The sequence below is a fragment of the Podarcis tiliguerta genome (assembly GCF_965153285.1).
Source record: "Podarcis tiliguerta genome assembly, chromosome: 17".
NCBI lineage: Eukaryota > Metazoa > Chordata > Lepidosauria > Squamata > Lacertidae > Podarcis > Podarcis tiliguerta.
In genome coordinates this window covers 30,908,943-30,928,792 of record NC_139550.1, presented here as the reverse complement: position 1 = coordinate 30,928,792, position 19,850 = coordinate 30,908,943, and the positions used below count along the sequence as shown (strand labels likewise).

The 19,850-nt window shown below is 44.0% G+C and overlaps 2 protein-coding genes across 11 annotated transcripts in view; one reads left to right on the top strand and one right to left on the bottom strand.

Moving 5' to 3' along the window:
• TSPAN16 (tetraspanin 16) overlaps nucleotides 1–8,336 on the bottom strand; it is a 34,717-nt gene extending 26,381 nt beyond the window's left edge. Inside the window, exon 1 of the mRNA XM_083420683.1 lies at nucleotides 8,272–8,336. The gene's annotated coding sequence lies outside the window, so the exon portion shown is untranslated. The remainder of the gene's footprint in view (nucleotides 1–8,271) is intronic.
• Nucleotides 2,366–19,850, top strand: part of DOCK6 (dedicator of cytokinesis 6) — a 95,381-nt gene continuing 77,896 nt past the window's right edge. For all 10 annotated transcript variants that reach the window (XR_014506265.1, XR_014506266.1, XR_014506267.1 and 7 more), the window contains exons 1-4: nucleotides 2,366–2,507; nucleotides 15,633–15,723; nucleotides 18,075–18,250; nucleotides 19,216–19,284. Coding sequence is in view for 6 of the 10 variants with exons in the window: in XM_083419241.1 (XP_083275367.1) it covers nucleotides 2,464–2,507; nucleotides 15,633–15,723; nucleotides 18,075–18,250; nucleotides 19,216–19,284 (380 nt within the window). In the remaining 4 variants the exon portion in view is untranslated. The remainder of the gene's footprint in view (nucleotides 2,508–15,632; nucleotides 15,724–18,074; nucleotides 18,251–19,215; nucleotides 19,285–19,850) is intronic.

Sequence of the window (19,850 nt, the reverse complement as noted above, 5' to 3'; positions counted from 1 at the left end):
AGATAAAACAACAAAATCAAGAAAACATCACAACCATACTTTTAGAACTCACAAAAGTTAAAATACTAAAGCAGATTAAAATTATCCTGGCTTTCTAAGCATCTGGGTATTTTTCTCTAAACAAGTGCGTTTTTTAGCAGGTGCCGAAAAACGTACAATGAAGGTGCCTCCTTGATCATTTACTTTGCCAAACCTTTATTAGGCATTACAAATATAGGGCATCATAAAACATCCATATATACAATTTTAAAGAGTATATACAAATAAACAGCCCTGTAAAATATGTAATAACGAGGATTTTCATTGGTGTTTCTCTAAGAGATACTCAGAGATACCACTGTAAGAGATACTATTGACAAAAACTCAGCCACCCTTGCAGTTACTTCCAGGTTAAAGTCAGACAGATAGAATGTGATACTTTCATTGTGTCCTGATGTTAGAGACCTGCTTGAGCTCTAATAGACAGGGAGTTCCCAAGTGCTGCCACACTAAATCATCTTGTTCTTACAAATGCAGAACGGTTATTACGTGGCACCTGTAGTAGCGCCAATTCCACCAATCAAAGCAGTCGAATGGATGTTATGTGGGGTAAGGCGATCTTGTAGGTAAACCGGCTCCAGGTTCTTATGTGGTTTACATGCTAACAGTAACTTGGCACGGTAGCAAATCAGCAACCAGGCTGTTACATGCTGACAAAGCCTATCCACAGTCGCGCTGCAGCATTCTGTGCCAAACTACAGCTTCTGGGGTCAAGAGTGATCCCAGGATGCTGAGCCGAGCGGGCGCAAAGGAATAATAAATTTTAAAAGGGTTTTTTTGTGTGCAAATAAGAAATATGGGGGGGGGGGGAATAAGAGCCAGTGTGGCACAATGTGTTGGAACATATGACCTGGGAGAGCGGGGTTCGAATCTCCACTCAGCCATGAAGCTCCCTTGGGGACCTTAGGCCAGCCATCTTTTCAGCCCAACCTACCTCACAGGGTTGTTGTGAGGATGAAATGAGAACCATGTGCACACCACCTTGAGCTCCTTGTGGTGTGTGTGTGTGTGAGAGAGAGAGAGAGAGAGAGAGAGAGTTATATAAAGGGTGGTGTGTGTGTGTGTTATATATATATTGCTATATAAAGGGTGGTGTATATATATATATATATATATATATATATGTGTGTGTGTGTGTGTGTGTACACCCACCCACCCCAGTGCTTTTTTCCTGGTGGGACGAAAGGGTACACATACCCCTAAACATTTTGAAAATCTAAGTTTGGCCTCATTGAGGGGCAGTATTTCAATACGAGTAGGAAAATGAGAGTGCCCCTAAACATTTTTAAAGAAAAAAAGCACTGTGTATGTGTGTGTATATATATCTATACAGTGGTACCTCGCAAGACGAATGCCTCGGAAGACGAAAAACTCGCAAGACGAAAGAGTTTTTCGTTTTCTGAGTTGCTTCGCAAGACGGATTTCCCTTGGGCTTGCTTCGCAAGACGAAACGTCTTGCGCCTTTTTTTTAAAACCGCCAATGCATTCCTATGGGAAACCATCAATACGCAGTGGTGCTTCGCAAGACGAAAAAACTCGCAGAATGAATTAATTTTGTCTTGCGAGGCACCACTGTATATACATGTATGTATGTAATAGGGTATAAGGCAATACAGTGGTACCTCTGGATGTGAACAGGATCCGTTCCGGAGCCGCATTCGCATCCTGAGCAGAGCATAACCTGCGACTGTGTGTCACAATTCACTGCTTCTGCGCATGCGCATGACATCATTTTGAGCGCCTGCGCATGCACGAGCGGAATGCACGCGCTCCGTTACTTCCGGGTCGCCGCAAAGCGCAACTCAAAAATACTTAACCTGAAGCTACTTCAACTCGAGGTATGACTATATAAATTCAATATATAGAGCATTTATATCCCGCCCTATACCTGGAAGTCTCAGGATGGTTCACAGAACAAAATCAAAATATAAAATATTTTGAATATGAAACTTGTCCTCGCGAATGGTGCCCTATGACCAGAGTCCGCACCTGCTCCTGCGAACCCTGCCGCCTGAGGCAGCCACCTCAGCTCGCCTCGAGGGCGGGCCGGCCCTGCCACCGAGACAACCTGAGGCACCTGCCGCCGGGCAGGATCCCGACTGAGGGAAGGAAAGAAGGCCGCCCCATCCTGCCTCGCGCCGTTCCCGCCCTCCCTCAGGCAACGATCCCGAGGCCGACGGGAGAAAGCGAGCGAGGGAAAGAGAGAGGCTGGGGTTGCCTCGGCCTCCTCAGCCGCCAGGGGCGGCCCTGGCCTCCGAGGCGGGGCTTCGGGGCCGGGGTCCCGCCTCCTCCTCCTCCTCGGCCGGCCGCTCCTTCCCTGGCGCGAGGCTGCGCCGGAGAAGCGGAGGGGCGCCCAGGCACCTTTTCTGAGGGAAGCCACCCCAGAGCCGAAGGCGCGCCGGGCGCGGGCGACGCCAAGGCGGAATGGCGGCTGCGGAGCGGAGGGCCTTCGCGCACCGCATTAACCGGTGAGGGGCGACGGGAGAGAGGAGGGCAAGCGAGGGGGAAGGCGGGCGGGTTCGGGCACCAGCAGCGACCGGGGTCGAGGGAATGGCGGGGCTTCCTACCCCGGGGCTCAGCGGCTGGCGAGCGGGGGGTGTGAGAGTGGCCAACCCGACCCCTCCCTCAGTCGCTCAGCTGTTTGACAGCGGAACAGGCTCCCACGAGAAGTGGCGGACTCGCCTCCCTTGGAGGTTTCCAGGGATGATCTGGTTGAGATTCCTGCATTGCAGGGGGCCTGGACCAAGTGATCCTCTGGGTCCCGTCCAGCTCGACCCTTCCATATAGTGCCTATGATTCCAAAGGTTCCCTTGCCTTTGCATTTCTTTTATTCCTTCCACACTCCCGGAAACAAACGAAAGCCCATTGGGAATGCCCATGAAACCTGCTAGACCTCCGAAAAGTGGCTGGGGAAACCACTTTATTATTATTATTATTATTATTATTATTATTATTCCTCCCTTGCCTATATGTATGCCAGCGCTAAGCTGCTTGCGGTTCATTGGTATGTTGCGGGGGAGGGAGGAAAGGAATAGAAACTAGTCCTCAGGAAATTGTTCCTTGCCTATGCATGCTTCTGCTAAGACTTTTGGGGTTCGCTGGTATGTTGTAGGGGAGGTAAGTGTGGTTCAAAAGATTGACCATCCCTGATCTTGCCCTTTTTTGTTTCTGCTCTGAGTGCCACTACACGGGCTACCTGAATGGATGCTCTAGTTACTAAGTTACTCCAGTCTTGGGGTTAGAATCATAGAATTGTAAAGTTGGAAGGGACCCTGAGGATCATCTAGTCCAACCCCCTGCAATGCAGGAATAATTGTATGTACAAAAGTAAGGTCAAAGAGGAATAAGAACAGTGAGCCCATCCATCCAGACACTATCACTTTCGGTATGGGTTCAGTCCTGGAGGGGTGTGTGGGCAGGTGCTAATGGCTGCTCTAGGTTAATTCATGTGCAACACAAGGATGCGATCTTGTGTGCTCACCTGTTCAAATTCAGGGTGTCTGCTGCTGTTTTCTTCATTCTGTATCTTGCCCGAAGAATTGATGCTTTTGAATTAAGGCGCTGGAGGAGACTCTTGAAAGTCCCATGGACTGCAAGAAGACCAAACCTGTTCATTCTTAAGGAAACAGCCCTGAGTGCTCACTGGAAGGACAGATCCTGAAGCTGAGGCTCCAATACTTTGGCCACCTCATGAGAAGAGAAGACTCCCTGGAAAAGACCCTGATGTTGGGAAAGATGGAGGGCACGAGAAGAAGGGGATGACAGAGGATGAGATGGTTGGACAGTGTTCTCGAAGCTACCAGCATGAGTTTGACCAAACTGCGGGAGGCAGTGGAAGATAGGAGTGCCTGGCGTGCTCTGGTCCATGGGGTCACGAAGAGTTGGACATGACTAAACAACAGCAGCAATAACAACACAGCTTACAGAGTAATACAAAAGGCCAGGTCTCTATCCCAAGCAGTTTACATGTTAGCATTTTAATATGGGTGAGGCCACAGAGGTAGCAAGGGTTAAACAATACAGTGGTACCTCGGGTTACATATGCTTCAGGTTACATACGCTTCAGGTTACAGAGTCCGCTAACCCAGAAATAGTACCTCGGGTTAAGAACAGAAATCGTGCTCCGGTGGCGCGGCAGCAGCGGGAGGCCCCATTAGCTAAAGTGGTGCTTCAGGTTAAGAACAGTTTCAGGTTAAGAACAGACCTCTGGAACGAATTAAGTACATAACCAGAGGTACCACTGTACATTTCAAAGCTGAATATATATTTTAACGACAAATGAGTGGGACAGTATATGTAACTGTTAAATGCATTGCTGCACTCCCTTTCTTGTTGCTGTTCTAATGGTCTCTTCTTCATCTGTACACTCCCATTTTTCCACCAGAAGTAGTGGAACAGAGGGAGGGCTTGATTTGCCTTTCAGAAGAAGTATACTTCATGGTGGAACAACAGCCCTACAAACAAGGGTACAGCAGATTATCACCATTATAGAGGTGGAGGCAAAACGGATTGCCCATTCTTGTGATAGATGAATGTGTAATCATCTTCCACATTCCCCATCCTCATAAAGTGAAGCTACTTTGAATTGGTTGAGTTCACATGACAGGAGCAGTAGGGAGAGAGACAGACAGACAGACATATGGTAACTTTCAGGGAGGTAGAGTGCAAGACTACCAGAATCAGATTATAGATCTTCAGTGTCAATCTGCTGTACTCATTCTGATTGATAGCATGGCATATATTGTACACTTTGTATCTTACTTTTTCCTTTTTCTTGGAGTTAATTTGGGATGAAGACATGGTATTCTCTTTCACTCCATCTCTGCTCTACATACTTAGTTTAAAAGGTTCTTTTTTTGATAAACAAATGGGAGCTTCTTAGCAAGTCAAGGCAAGGCTAAGCTTTTAATAATTAGCTTCAAGTTTTTAAAAAGCTAGACAAGTAGCTTTTTAACAAACGAAGCACATGCATACATTTGTTTGTAGGGAAAGTTTTTCTGCAGACTACTAAAAATGTGTATGTCCATACTATACTGGTAGCCTGAATATGTATGTATGTATGTATGTATGAATGAATGAATGAATAAAGTGTTTTTCAAAATCAAGGTTGTTCATATACTTCAGTGTGTGGATCTGTGAAATAGGTAGATGTTTAACAATATGAATCTGTAGGCTATGTTTCAACAGTGAAATAGTTGATAGTAGAATATACTGTTGTTTAATTGTAATGGTCATTTTTATTATCTATTTTGAGAGCTAGTATAAGATTGTGGTTAAGAGAGCTGCTTGAAGTCCTATTGCTACAAACTTACTAAGCATCCTTAAACAAGTCACTAGTCCTCAGCCTCTGTGAGCTTTTGTGGCTTGCAGTGGGGGTGGCGATTGGGTGATCATGTGGACCCTAAACCCCCCCAATAGATAGCCTTTTCCCACTCTGTTCTCCCCCCTTTTTTGGTTACAAATGTGCCCACATGCGATAGCACTCATTTTGCTAACATAGTGAATGACTCGTAGCTCAGTTGGTTAGAACATGGTGCTGAAAATGCCAATGTTGTGGGTTTGATCACCATATGACCATCTGTATATTCCTGCATTGCAGGGAGTTGGACTAGATGACCCTCAGGGTTCCGTCCAACTCTACAATTCTATGAGTCTGTGATTATATGAGTAGAAGCTCCCATGAGTCTACTAGGAGAATCTGTCTGCTGTGTCTCTGCATGATACACTGTTCTGGCCTTGTCCTTCTATTCTGAAAACACACTCAGATCAGTGACTTATTAGGAAACGCAGAAAGATGAGAATGTATACTCTTACAAACTTTTTGAGCTGCAGACTTGGAATGTGCCTCCAATTATAATTCAGAAAAACGTGTACTTCAGCTATCAAAATGTGAGGGGCCCTAGCACAATGACAGAGAGCCTCATTTGCAAGCAGGTTGTTCCTTTGCATCTGCTGGTAAGGGTGGGAAAGACCCCTGTTGGAAACCTTTTGAGTACTGGACATAGTGCTAGATGAACCAGTGGCTTTAAGGCAGCTCATAAATGAGTGTTAATGCTAATTGATGGTTTGGATTCTCAAGTCTCATAATTTTAACAGTGATAACCCCTCCCCCAAACTATCCTGGCGAACCTTTAAGCGGATGGAATGTTTGTTACTATTGCTATACTGTATTCTGCTTATAGATGTTGGGTTATAAGTGTAGCATCATTTACCTTTGTATACTCATTGCGTTACTTACCTGCACTGACTTAGCTTCACACAGCATACAGTAAATAAAGAAAAAAGAAAAAGAAAGAAAGTGAGGATGCTTTAGTTGGATGTGAGCCACTTTTGTTTATGGGAAGATTTGAAGTACAATCTTGTGTGTGTCTATTTGGGAATGAATTTGGTAGTTGATCGGCATTCAGCTATATTGCTACACATTACAGACCAGCCTTTCCCAATCTGGCGCCCTGCAGATGTTTTTGGGTCCAACGACCTTCAGCTCTGCCAAAACATCTGGAGGGCTCCAGAATAGGGAATACAGGTATATATGGTATTTTCAGGATCTTGCAAGTCTAACATTAGGGCAGAACTTTTTGTCTTGGATATTCGGAAGCTGTCTTTGGAGAATACTGAAATGCAGCACATTTCTAGCTCTGTGGAGGACAAATAGACTGTGCACAGGCTGACAATAGGTCTCAGTTTTTGTGGGGACGCACCTTTGCCTGGGGATTCTGAGAAAGAAGAATGGTTTCTGTAATTATAAGGGCTAGAGGTCTGGAGCTGGAGGCTTGCCAAGAAGAAGCCCAAATGCATATTAAGCTGGACTTTAATACTGAAGAGCAAGGAGAGAGAATTTTGCTTTCAGATTAGCAAAGCTAATCTCTTTCTTGAGGGTGTCTGCCTGAATAAGCCTGAGACTTCTCAGGAAGCTCTCATGTTGCAAGCGTGGGAGGAAACATGTTTGTGGGAACAGATCCTTAGTGGATAAGTAGCAGCGCATGCTTAAATCTCAGTCCCTGTTTGCAGTGTGTTTTATGGAAAGGAAGGAAACAGTATCTTCCTTTTGATGGGAGGAGCCTTGGCAGATGTGCTCTGATTTTTCTTGCATGTATTCCCCCCCCCCCCATTTGCTTCCTGCCTTTGCTCCTTTTTGACCGCTCACTGGAAAGTTCAAGCTAATGTTTTTGGAATGCAGCCTAATGGTTATTGTTGTTGCTTGAATGGTTCTTGAGTGAGCCCTTCCAGTTGCAGCTCATTTAAACTTGAGCAGCAGTTTTTGAAACCAAAATGTTCTCTCTCTTCCTGCCACTCCACCCTTTCTTCCCTTAAATGCTAGCGGGCAACAAATAACTAAAATGCGTCTGGTTGCCTGTTTGTGAAGCACAAGGCACTGTGGGGAGCCTCAGGGTGACTTCAGTGCTGGCAGAAGTTGAGGGTGAATAATTTCTGGTACTCTGGTTCTGTGGCCGCTCTTGGTTTTCTCTTTCTTTATCAAGGCAGCGATAGACCTATAGAGGAACATGGGTGCAATAACAGGTCCTCAATAGTTGCTTTAGATGGAGGAATGTACACCTTTATTCCCCACAGGGAGATTTAGATCTCTTTTTTCCTAGTGTGTCTGTGTAATATACTGCCAGTTTAGGATGCATCTGATGTGTAGACACTTGTCTATGAAAGCTTATGCCATAATAAATTTGTAACTCTTTGAGGTACTACAAGACTTTGTATTCAAGGGTAATTGTGAATAGATGAGGAGATAAGGTTGTATTTGACTGTACAGTGGAACCTTGGTTCTCGAACCACTCCATTCCCGAATGTTTCGGCTCCCGAACATCAAAAACCTGGAAGTAAGTCTTCTGGTTTTTGAATGTTCATTGGAACCTGAACGTCCAATGCGGCTTCCAATCTGCAGAAAGCCTAGCTGTCAACCAATCAGAAGCCATCCCTCGGAATTCAAACGTTTTGGAAGTCGAATATCCTTCTTGAATGGATTACGTTCGACTTCCGAGATTCCACTGCACTATTTTATTTTATAGGGATGATGGGAGTTGTCCAACAAGAGCTGGGGACACAGGTTTGAGAAACACAGGCTTATAGGATGAGGTGAACATTGATGACAGAAACTCCCTTCCTTTCCGGCTACATAAATATAGCAATAAAGCTCTTGTGTTCAGGGCTGGCAGTCTGCCCTGAGCCATTTATCACAGCAGAGAATGATTTCAGAAAGACAGAAAAATGTGAACTCACCTTCAACCCAAGAGTGCCAGCAGTAGGTATTGCTTAGAAATCCTGGAATTCTTTCTTCTTAATATCTGAGGATTACACCCAAGACAACAGTCTCTGAATATTATTCATTGTGTTAATAGCTTACACATTCTCCCAAAATGTGGGAGTTTTACGTTAGCCTTGCAACAAACCTATGAGGTTCCTCATTGGTTGGCCTGTGAGGTTCTCAAGAGAGTTGTGTCTTTGTTCAGTACTATTATTGTTACTGAGGTTAGATTAATTGAGCATAGCAATGACAAAGGGGCAGGAGAGGAAGACAGAGAGATGCCCTCCACAAACATTGGGGCTTTTTACATCCTCACCACCTTGAGATAGTATCTGAAACACTGCAGGAAAAGTGGCCAGGTCAGGCTGTGGGACAGCCTGTTGGAAGGTTGGTTGCTTGTGTTCTGGGCAACTTGGAGAATTTGTTGAGTCATGAAATCAGTGTAGGTAGTCTGGACATGGGGAGGAATTCAACCTAGTGCTATGGCAATTGTAATGTCAGTGCAAACCTTTTTTAGCTTGCCAGATGGAACAACACCCCCCTTCCCCTTCATGCTGTTTCTGGGGATTCTCCAGACCCCACCGTGACTAATTTCAGAGGCGAATGGTGCAAGGAGCAGGGGAAAGCCCTGCTGTGCTAGAGCAAGTCCTTGTTGCTATAGCGGGACTCTCATTAGTTTGAAACCTGAATTCGTGGGTGGCTATTGTTACATGTGAATCTGAGAATGGTAGCCTTGAATCCAGTGGAAGTTGGTTGAAACTTCAACTGCCCCTGCAACCTGGCTTTCAGGAATGATATTCAAGTATGACAAAGTTGAGAGAACTTTGAAATATCTTCTTGTGTGGAATGGACTTGGAAACCAAGACTTTAAAAACCAGAGGTTCTTTTGGCTTGCTTCTTTCCTGTCCTTTAGCTATATCATCTATATCCTTAGATAGTCCTTTCCTGAAGGTGGGTGGAGTTTCTCAATAATAGTTTCAAGGAGAAGGCTGAGGAGTCTATATTCTCCCCCTGTTCTTGATAATACATAAAAAAATAAAAAAATATCCTGGAGAACCTTCAGATAATGTTCTTCTTGATAATGTTACTTGCAGTGAGCATGGTTCCCTTTTCCTTCTGGGAGGCCAGTGTGTGCAGAAGAAATGAACGAGGCATTAGTCTGTTTGGCTCAGTGCTCTAGAGCACACAAAGGCATGGTGGAGGTGTCACTTTGGAAAATGTTTTGCTTTATTTAGCTTGGCAGGCCACAGCACAAGCAGAGAATAATTTATGGCTTGTGGCTTTGGTTAGTCTCCCACCTCAGAAAACAAAAACAAGCCCCCAAACTGTTAGGCTGCTGCCCCAGCAGGGGAACCAACTTGAATAAAATATTGGAGGGACCCAGGTAAGCCCCACCCCACATAATCAGTCACAAGATGCAGCGCTTGCATGCCATTTGAATGGCAATGCCCATCAACTTTGTGGGAGCCCAGCCCCCTCAAATATTTTATTGGGGGGGGGGGCTGAACAGACCTTGACCCCTATGGCCTCTAATCTTTTCTTCTAGGCCATTTGGGCTGGGGAGCATCGCAGTTAAATCAGCAGGAACTGATTCAGGGTAGAGCTACATATTACTTACAAACCTGGGTAACCCAGCCAGCAACTGCAGTTAGGAAAAAAACCAGTACTGTATTGGGAAAGGGGTATTTGGAGTGGAAAAGTGATGGTGAGTGGGTGGTGCTTAACCCTTTCCCTGCTTGCTGTTTCCCCCCCCGGTGCAGTTACTCTCCCTGGGGGGTCAAACTAGAAGTTATATGATGTTAAATGACTCTGTGTGTTTTAAGTGCAGGCTTTTTTATTTATTTAATGCAAATATTATCAGCTTTAATGCGTCTCTGTGTGTGAGATATAGTTATCAGGATTACAGCAGGTGCATGGGAGGAATGTAAACATTTCCTCCATGTGTTCCTGAAGAGATTGCTGAAGGTGCCGCTGGGGGATTTCTCAATGGAAGAAAACATTAACTTCAGAAGAAGGCTTTTCCTCAGGACTGTGGCAGGGAAGGACGGTGTTAAAATTTCCTCTCAGTGTTTGTTCCACTCTCCTTGCTGATGCAACATGCATTTTTAAAAAGTCCATTCTCATTAAATTGAAAAATCTCATCTAGTTTGGCCCTGAGCCCTGCTTCCATGAGATTCTAGATGGTTGGCTTTGATGGTAAACATTCATCTTGAACCTTGCAGGGGGAATGGGGGGAAACGGCAGATGCTTCTGTGTTCCAAATCACCCCATCCTGATAGTGCTTTCGCCTAATAGAAGCAGCTGTCGGAGTTTTGTTATATATGCCTGTAACATATAGTAATAATGCCTTCACTTTAGCATTGGAGAGCTAATCTCTGGGTCCTGCAGGCCAGGATTCTTGTTTTGTTTTGAACACATATTCAGTTCTGAACAGGAAAAAGGAAAATAAGAATCCTCAGCCCTGCAACTGGAAACTATAAATTCAAGATTCTAGGGGAAATTGTGCCAATTGGCCGTAACTTCCTGATCAGGTAATGCGAGAGGATTATTGGGGGAAATCTGCTCAAGGGTTGTGCCAAGCAGTGATGAGAGAGAACCTGCTGCCACTGGAAGGTTTACTTAGTCTCTGCTTTGAGCTTGCTTCGAGCTGTAGTTGTCATGAATGTTAGAAACATGTCTTTGGGGGCCAGGGAGGTCTTGGGAAAAGATCTCTAATGAAATCTTCATGTGCACGGTGACCTTCCGTCTTCGCTCATGAACCCTGGGTTGCTTTGGCCGCCCAGATCCCTAGATCCTTTGGTCTGTTAAAGGGACAGCCCTCCTAGCACCATCAGAGTTGCCTGCACACTCATAAAACTTAGAACAATTGTTCCGTGTTCAGATTTTACAGCACTCTGAGAACTTGCGTGCCCAATTGCTAAACTGCCTCATAGGTTTGTTGCAAAGCTAAAGTGCCACTCCAAGCTCTTTGGAGTATATGCGGGATAAAAAAACAGAGGATATTATTCAGAGATGTTATTACTTCAGGCACTCAGTGTGATCTGGTTTGATGTGGAACTGTGCGGGTCTTTCCATGAAGCAGGCAGTTAGACTTGTTTGCTTTTCGGACCATTCCCAGTCTGTGATGTGACTTTGCGGTGTTTTTGTTCTGCTCGGAAACTGTGTGCATTGTTCTGCATGGATTCCCTGATAAAACAACTTCCTTATCTAAAGGAAAGGGTGAGGTAGTTTCCTGGACCAGTCCCCAAGAACCTAAGGCCTTGCCTGTTTCCTTCCAGGCTGCAAGGTTCTCGCTTAATTACAGTTTATTTACAACCTCCTGCTTCCTCTCCCTTCTTCTCCAAATGCCCTTTGATCTTGTTAGGGGATTTAGTGGTACATCTGTCTGTTTTTTAAGTAGCCTGCTTGGAGGCAAATATATGCTAACTGGGGATGGTGAGTGTGGTGGAGAGGAGAAGCAGTTCCTGCTGTTGATCTAAGAACAAGTTTCCAAAGGCGTGCCTTGCTAGAATATGGAATGGGATGTATTCTCTGCTCTTTCTCACTCTGTTTACAAACACAGATCCCACAATAAACCGGTTAAGCTCTTCAGATGTCCTTGTTTTGTTTGAATTTGCACAGTCTTTACTGTCTCTGTTCCATTATTTCACTCACTGAAATTCCATCCCATGCCAATTGTTGTCAAATGTATATCCCACCCCTTTCCTAATTCTCAGATGGTCTTAAGACTGTCATGCAGGCATTTTGTGTGATGCATTAAAAAAAAAAAGGGATCCGGGAAGCCATGGATCTGAAGTGTGGATTTCAGAAGCTGGAACTCAAGTCTTTTGAGATTGTAGCCATTGGCTTAATTTTACCTGGGCGTGGGGAGTCTAGAGGAAGAGAAGGTAGGCGCATTGGGCAAAAAAGCCAAAAGGGATGCAGTAATGGAGGGAGGAGGATGGGAGCCCTCTGTAAGCAATTGGTTCAGACCCCTGGCAAGAGCAACCTGTCCCATCCCTGGAAGCCCTTTGAATGGGGAGGAGAGAGAGAGAGAAGATGCAGACAGTGCACAGGATTTTCATCTTGTGCAGCTTTACCATAGGGAATATTCCTTAAAAAAAAAAAATTAGCCATAACAAGCTGCTGAGATTATATGTGGTCACTAGCTTTTCTCCCAGTCCAGGCCCTCACAGATGGCACAGAAAGCCCATGATTTGCTCACGATTACTAGCTTGTCTGCCTCTTAATTTGTATTATGCCATGTAAGAATAATTGGAACCACTTGGAACTGGGGCAGAACATGGGGCTGGATTATTATTAGGCCATTAAAGGAGGAGAGATAAACTTTGTTGTGTTAAGGATCCAACAAATGTCATGGCTTAATAAAAAATAATAATTAGGCAATCAAGTCTGTTGCCTATATTTGACCTCAGTCTTTGTAAATTCTGCCCTGATAAATTTGTCTTGATAAAGGAAAGAATGCCCTGCCTTCAAATGGTGCCGAGATTTGTTTTGATTTCAGACTTCAATTGGTTAAGAAGCCTGGCTTGTTGGTGTGGAGCTGGGTTCCCACAATTTTATCCAGCAGAGTGAGCAATTTAAAGTCTTAGGTTGAGATTGCTCCAGCCTCCTATCAAACCCTTAATGGTGCACCTGTGGCTCTATCTTATGTTACACAAGTGGTATGGGAGCTACTATATTGTGGCTTCATCCTGTACCACTGAGGTAATGCGAGAACCAGGGCCTAAAAGGTTATTGGGCATGGTTTCTGGGCTCTCACGCCATGTGCAACATAAGATGGGGCTATGCAGGAGCCTCCAGAAAAGACTAAAGTAATAAAGAAGACAGGAATGATGGTAGGTACTCTTCTCTTTCCCTCCCTCTTACACAGAGCTGCTGCTACATGCTGAATAGGTTTCTTTGTACAGTTGTACCCTGGTTCTTGAACCTAATCCGTTGCGGGAGTCTGTTTGACTCCCGAAACCATTTGAAAACCAAGGCTTCCTGCAGTCAAACGGAAGATGTTCAGCTTCTGAAAAACGTTTGCAAACCGGAACACTTACTTCCAGGTTTTTGGCATTTGGGAGCCAAAACATACGAGTACCAAGGCGTTCAAAAACCAAGGTACGACTGTACTTCCACACGCTGACTCAGCCTCTGTGATGAGCTGATCCCCTTTAAGAGGGTGGGATGGGTCGGAGGACACAGAGGTCAGATCAGAGACCCTCCCAAAGTAGTTCAGGTGGTTGAATGATGAGCTGCAATTTGTTTTTTGTTGTTGTTTTTTTGTAATAATATTTTATTAAATTTTTCACAAAAAGAAAAAAGAAAAGTACAAAAGTAAAAAGCATTTAAAAACAATTCCATCTTTCATGACATATCTTGCATTTGCTTGTTTCTTAGACTTCCCCACACCTCCCCTCTTTGTATTCCAATTCAATTTATTTATTCAGCAAATCCGTTCCCTCTTTACCTTTATCTTAATCTTGATCTTAATATATTATAGCTTTAACTTTCCACCTGTTAATATTCCATTTTTGCATATTCTTCCATAGCATTATTGCTAAAAACCCCTTAACCTCAATCCAACATCATTCTAACTTTCATTAATTTTGAATGACGAGCTGCAATTTGAACATGCAGTAAAGCTAGCAGACTGGGTGCTTTTCCAAAGGTGCAGCATTTGCCCACTTTCCGAGTAATTTAGTGAGCTGAGCTGATCCTTGCGGAGGTCGTCTCTGGGATGTCAGTTTCTTTCTGAAACCCTCCAGTAACAAGGCACTTGGACTCTAAGAGTTCTCTGTCTCTTGTCTTACAGCTGGCTTTCTGAACTCATGGAAGAACAACGTCCACCAATCTTGCACGGCAGTTTCATAATTGTAGAACTACTTTGAAAGGCAGAGAAAAGGCGTCCCCTTGTCTTTTTCCATTTTGCTTGTACTGCCTGTTTGTGCCTGGCACATCATGATACCTCCCAGTTATCTATTGCCTTTAGTGTTGTCCCTGAAGCCAGAGGGTACTGAAAGTGTTCCCTTTCAGTAGTTTCCAGTGGATTTCTACAGGGTCCAGCACTGATTTTTCACTGGGCTGCGTCAAAGCCAAATTGAATCTGCCTCTGAGTCGGAGTTCTGTAGCTTGGCTGGTCTCATCAGTTGTATTAAATAAATCATTACAACCCTGAGTTCCATTTTGGAACATAAGAAATGAAAGTATATAGAATTTGCAGCTGGATTTAGATACTTAACAGGTATTTGACAGCGTGTAATTTGGTGGCCAGCGGGTGCTGAGTCCGGAGAGCTGTAGCTTTTTTGTGGTCTCTATGCAGGCCTGCACAGTCCTGTGCACTGATTTTAATAGGACTATTTTTTGAGATTGAGTGTGCATAAAACTTCAGCCTTTGTCCAAGAGGAGTTTGCTTGATGAAGCCTTGGAGTCGCTGGATCATCCTGATTACTATTTTTACCCTGCTTTTCTGTTCATGGATACACAAAGTGATTTGTAAGAGTAAACACAATAAATCAGTGGGTCTTCCTCAGCAATATGGGAAAAATATAGTTTCGGTGGGAGCTTCCCCCTCCCAGGCTAATAGTCAGGTTGCGGTGGGAGGGAAAAGTCCTATCTCCACACCATCGTCGCCATCCTGATCAGGTCTCTGCACCTTCTATTTGTGAAATAAACATTGTGCACTTAAGGGCAAACCACGTGATTAACATAACCAATGGTTTGGCTGTGGATCAAACAGGACTTTCAAGACTTCTTGGTTCATGCTCATAAAACTTGCTCCCCATTTTCTTTTAGTATTCCTTATGAGAAATGTTTTCTGCTTGATGGCTATCTTAAGAATTTCTTACGTTGCAAGTTACAACGTAACTCCCCCTGCCCTTTCAGATTAAATGCTTTTGGTTTTTCAAAACCAAGCCTTCCCCTGCTCACCGCCTTTCTGGCCTCTGCCTGATAGTTCAGGAAGTTGTTATGTTATGTATTTGTGGTGGTAAAGATTCCTGCCAGTGGCAGAGAAGACCTGGAAGGAGCTGGTGAAATGACACTAATTTTCTTGCTGCAGGGATTGCGCTTCATGAGTTGCTGAGGTTGATTATTATTACATTATATTTGTGTTAGACTCTTCTGTATAGTAATTGCACCTGGGGTGTTCTTAAAAGTTGGTTTTCAGACAATAACAGTAAAAGCTGCTTGTGCTCGACAGCTTTCTTAGGGAAGTCTAATGTGGGTGGGCAGAAATTCTGCTCTCGTTTTTGCCAGACTCTCTCCAGGGACGCAGTGGGGCATACCTCTCAGGACAGCTTTTTGAGACCCAGAAAAGTGGATGTTTTATTGTTTTCTTCCTCCCCTACAGGACGGTGGCAGCTGAAGTAAGGAAGCAGGTGTCCCGAGAATATGGCAACTCCCCTCAGCTTTCCAAGAAGCGGGGTGGCCCCCCACAGTCGGTGAGTTATTCAGTAGTATGTCATGGTCTGGGGTGGAGATCTGGCAGAAAACACTGCAGCTTCTGGCTAATAAGGCAGGGAAGAAAATCTGTTCACCCGAAGAAAATAGGCAGTATCAGACAACCATAATTTGGAAACTGCCCATTTCCAGGGCATTTTAGAAATTGCTAGTAATCCAACATATAGCAGGGACAACCATTTTGCTCGTGCTTTAGGAAGTACTCTTAGTTAGAACTGGGGTTGTTTTTTTTAGAAAAATAACAACAACTGAATTAAATGATATCTATATTTAAACATTCCTAATTAAATTCTCTAATCTTTTAAAGCCATCAAGTTGGTGGCGACCTCTGCCTTCTCAGGGAGTGTTCCATAGTTTGACTATGTGCTGCATTTCTGTCCTAAATCTTTCCCTTTCTTAGCCAATTGCTACCCTTTGCCAGTGGGTTGCTGACTTCCACTATTTGCTCATGGGAGACAGGATTTCCTTTTGGCTTACTGTCACTGTGGACCTACCTGAGGCCTCTTCGGAGTTGGAAAATTGGAAGAAGCATAAGAACCACTAATATCTCCTTTCATTTCTGCAAGAAGCATATTGGGGAACAATGGTTACATATGAATTGGTTTCCTTATTCCTCCAGTCGCAATCCAAATAGTAGAGTCCCAATCTCTGATATCGGCTGCATTTTATTTGTTCTTCCTGGGTGGCATAAGGACCAGAACAGCTGCAGAAACTATGCTTTATTTTCTGGAGTTTCAGCATTAAAACAAACAAACAAACATCTGTGGCCTTCTAAAAACTCCTGGGCTTCCCTTATGTAGTATTTCCTAAAGCACTTATTGGGTGAGGACAAGGTGGATTTCAATTTCCCAGGTGTGAAGGAGTTTGAAATTGGAAACTTTTGGGTGGGGTTTGGCTGGGTGTCTTTGAAAATAGTTTTAGTCTCCCAGACCTCTGTGCTTGTGTCCTCTCCCCATTCTTCCCTTCTTGCATGTCTGTCATTTAGCCTCTGGCTTTTTCAGGGGATTCCTCCCTGGTTTCATTGTGCCTGAGAAGCTGTCAGAAGAAGAGAGTCTAGCCTCTTAGTAGCCTCTCTCCCTTGCTCAGCTACAGCAAGACAGTTGGTGGAGATGGGAGGGAGAGAAAATTTAGCTTTTGCCATTTGTCATAAGAACAAATGCTTGCATTTGGACAGTTTCCAAGTGGCCTGTGACATGCAGTGTTAATTGTGCCTTGAGGAAACGAAGGGGTCTTTCTTCTCCTCCCCACAGCACCGGTTTCTTCTTGCTCCTCTCTGAACAATAGTGCTCAATAAAGTCACTTAGACTATGTTGTAATTGTAATAATTTAAGAGCAGAGCTATGTGTTGTGGCGGCTCAGATGACTTTTGTGCTGGTTAGTTGGGCATTGTGGTGGGAACTGGAATACATTTACTAGTCTTAAAGATGAGCTCCTGCAGTCTTCCTCACCTTGGTTTCTGCATTCTCATCTTGGAAGGACTGCAACTCCCTCAGGCCTGTTGTTGTCCTTCAAGATGAAGGGAGGCGCCTCCGTCAGAAGCTTCTGTGAAGGACCAAGAAATGCCCCCAAACCTCTGTATTTCTCTGACTCCTCTGTTGGACTGAGGGGAAGAGGTGGGAAATTCACACACTTTTTTCTTAGCTCTCATAGTCTAACTTGGTGGTAATGGTGGGCATTTACCTGAAACATGTTGGAATCATGGATTCATGGGGAGGTGTTCATCCATTTCCCAGTCTATAAAATGAAGAATACCAGACTCAGGCCTTGGGACAAATCCTTATCATCCTTGTTACGATGTGCTACAGCTAGGAGTGATTCAGGCACACCAGACAACTTCAGCAAGTGAAAGCTTGTCCACACTCCTGCTTGTCCCGTGCCTAGAAAGAAGGGACCCGGAGCAGTTTTCTGCTTGACTCTTGCTTTCGAGGGAAAAACTGCTGTTTAGTGAACAATCAAAGCAAATGGTGATCTACCCACTTTGGGAAACACTATTCTGAACTGTAATCAATAAAAAGCAAGTCACAGTGCATAAAACAACACAATACAAATTGAAAACAAAGACACAACTTATACAATTGTGTTCGTTTGTTTTTTTAAAAAAATATTGCTGTAGCTGCTTATTTGTACTTAATTTCATGCCCAGTCAGGCCTGTAGCCAAAAAGAGGAGGAGGCATATCTCTTGGATAGGGAAAACTCTCTGTTTGGTTCTAAATCAGAGCAAACATCAATCTGGAGAAACCCCAAATGGCCATTTGTTCTGATTGAGCGCTAAAGACTTTCTGACTTGTAGGTTCCTCTTCCTTACCCCACTCCTTGACCTTCTTCTCTAAGGTGCCTCTGACAGAAGTGGTGGAGCCCGTAGACTTTGAGGAGTACCTTGACAGCCACGTGCCAGATGCTGAGCCCGGTCCACTTCGTGATCTGGTTGAGTTTCCCACGGATGACCTGGAGGTGATCCACCAAACGCGGGACTGTCGAACACTGGAACCTGGCATCCCTGAAGATGAGTAAGTGGTGGGATTATTAATTGTGGATTGTGGTTATTCTGATACTTGTGATAAGCACCTCTGCTTCCATTTACTCCTGCAGCCTTTCACTGCAGAGCCCCCTTCACCTCAGGACAGTCGTATGTAAGAGTTGCCAAGGAAAAAGTACTTGGCAATTTGCTGGCAGTTTTCTGCATTAGAACTTGCTAGTTCTGCAGTATTGACCAGTGAAAACGTGGTAGGCAAAGACTATTTTTTAATCTTCACATTAACAATTTCAGCGTGGCTGAATGCTGCTTTGGAAGACTGATTTAAATGGCAATATAACTGACTTTTGACATCTGCACAAAGCTTTTGGGAAGGCATCCATTTAATTCCCAAAGGAGACTTAAGTGTGAAGAGGTGTAGGTCATTCTTGAAAGTCATCTGGGATTTTACAAGATAAACCCCGGGTGGGTTCTGCTTACAGGTCTTTCCCCTAAGATGTGTGGGAAAAAATTCTGAAGGGTTTTCACAATTCTGCCTTTTTGGTAATTCCACAGAGAAATAATATATTAATAGGGAAAATAGACTTCAGTGCACTATTCATCATGGCACTAAGATGCAGAAATCATCACAAAAACTATCCAGTTCACCATGCTCATAGGAAGGAATGACCAGCTTTTCAAATACAAGGGGGGAAAACCCACTCTTGACTGCTACTAAAACCCAGGAACACCTGTAGGCTCAAAGCACAAGGAGGCTCTTATTGTAGTGTTTACCAAGCACTAAGGCTAGTAGTTTTCAAGGGCCACATTTTAAATTTGTTTCTATGTGAGAAAAAAGAATATCCGGGAGGTATTATCTGTTGTTTAATAAAGGTGTGGAAGCAAAACATGTGGAGAGAAATTTGATACTTATCTCTCCTTGCAGATAAGTCTTTGGATGTTACTAACCTGTCAACATTTTTACTAGCCTGGTTTTCTTCCTCTTTCATTCTTCTCCAGGAAGCAGGATGCTCGTGTACGAGATGCTGTACAAGTCTACACAGAAGACTGGGTCATGGTCCAAAGAAAGTAGGTTGCACCTCTTATTTGAGAAAGGATAGCAAAGACTGATTCTTTGTTATTGTGGCGGTGGCGAAATTTGCTGACAGTGCTTAATCTTTTTGGATGTGGATTAAATATGGACCTAACAGAAAGAACCTTTGGTAGGGGAGTGCTACATTTCAAACTGAAAAAAGATTTTAAACAAACATTCTTCTAACTAAAGGAGCCTATTAGACTTCTCTTACTTCCAGCTGGTCTAGCCTTGACTTTCACCTTCCCACAAGCTGTTATTCACCCATCCTCCAGCCCTCAATGGAAGGGCTAGAGAAGTTGGAGGGAAAGTCCTAACTTTCTATGGAACTTCCTTAAGATTGCATTGGAGTGAATCCTTGCACTGTAATAATTGTATCTGCTTATAATTGACCATTTGATAGCCAGAGCCCTAGTTGCCCAAGTCCTTTCAATTGCTGCATAATTATTGCTTCGGCAGTCATTCTGTAGTGGTGGAAAAGTTGTTTCATTCAGATGAGCCATAGTATATGTTGTGGATTGTAATCTCAGTTTTTGGGAGCCTTTCAAATAGAGTTCACTGT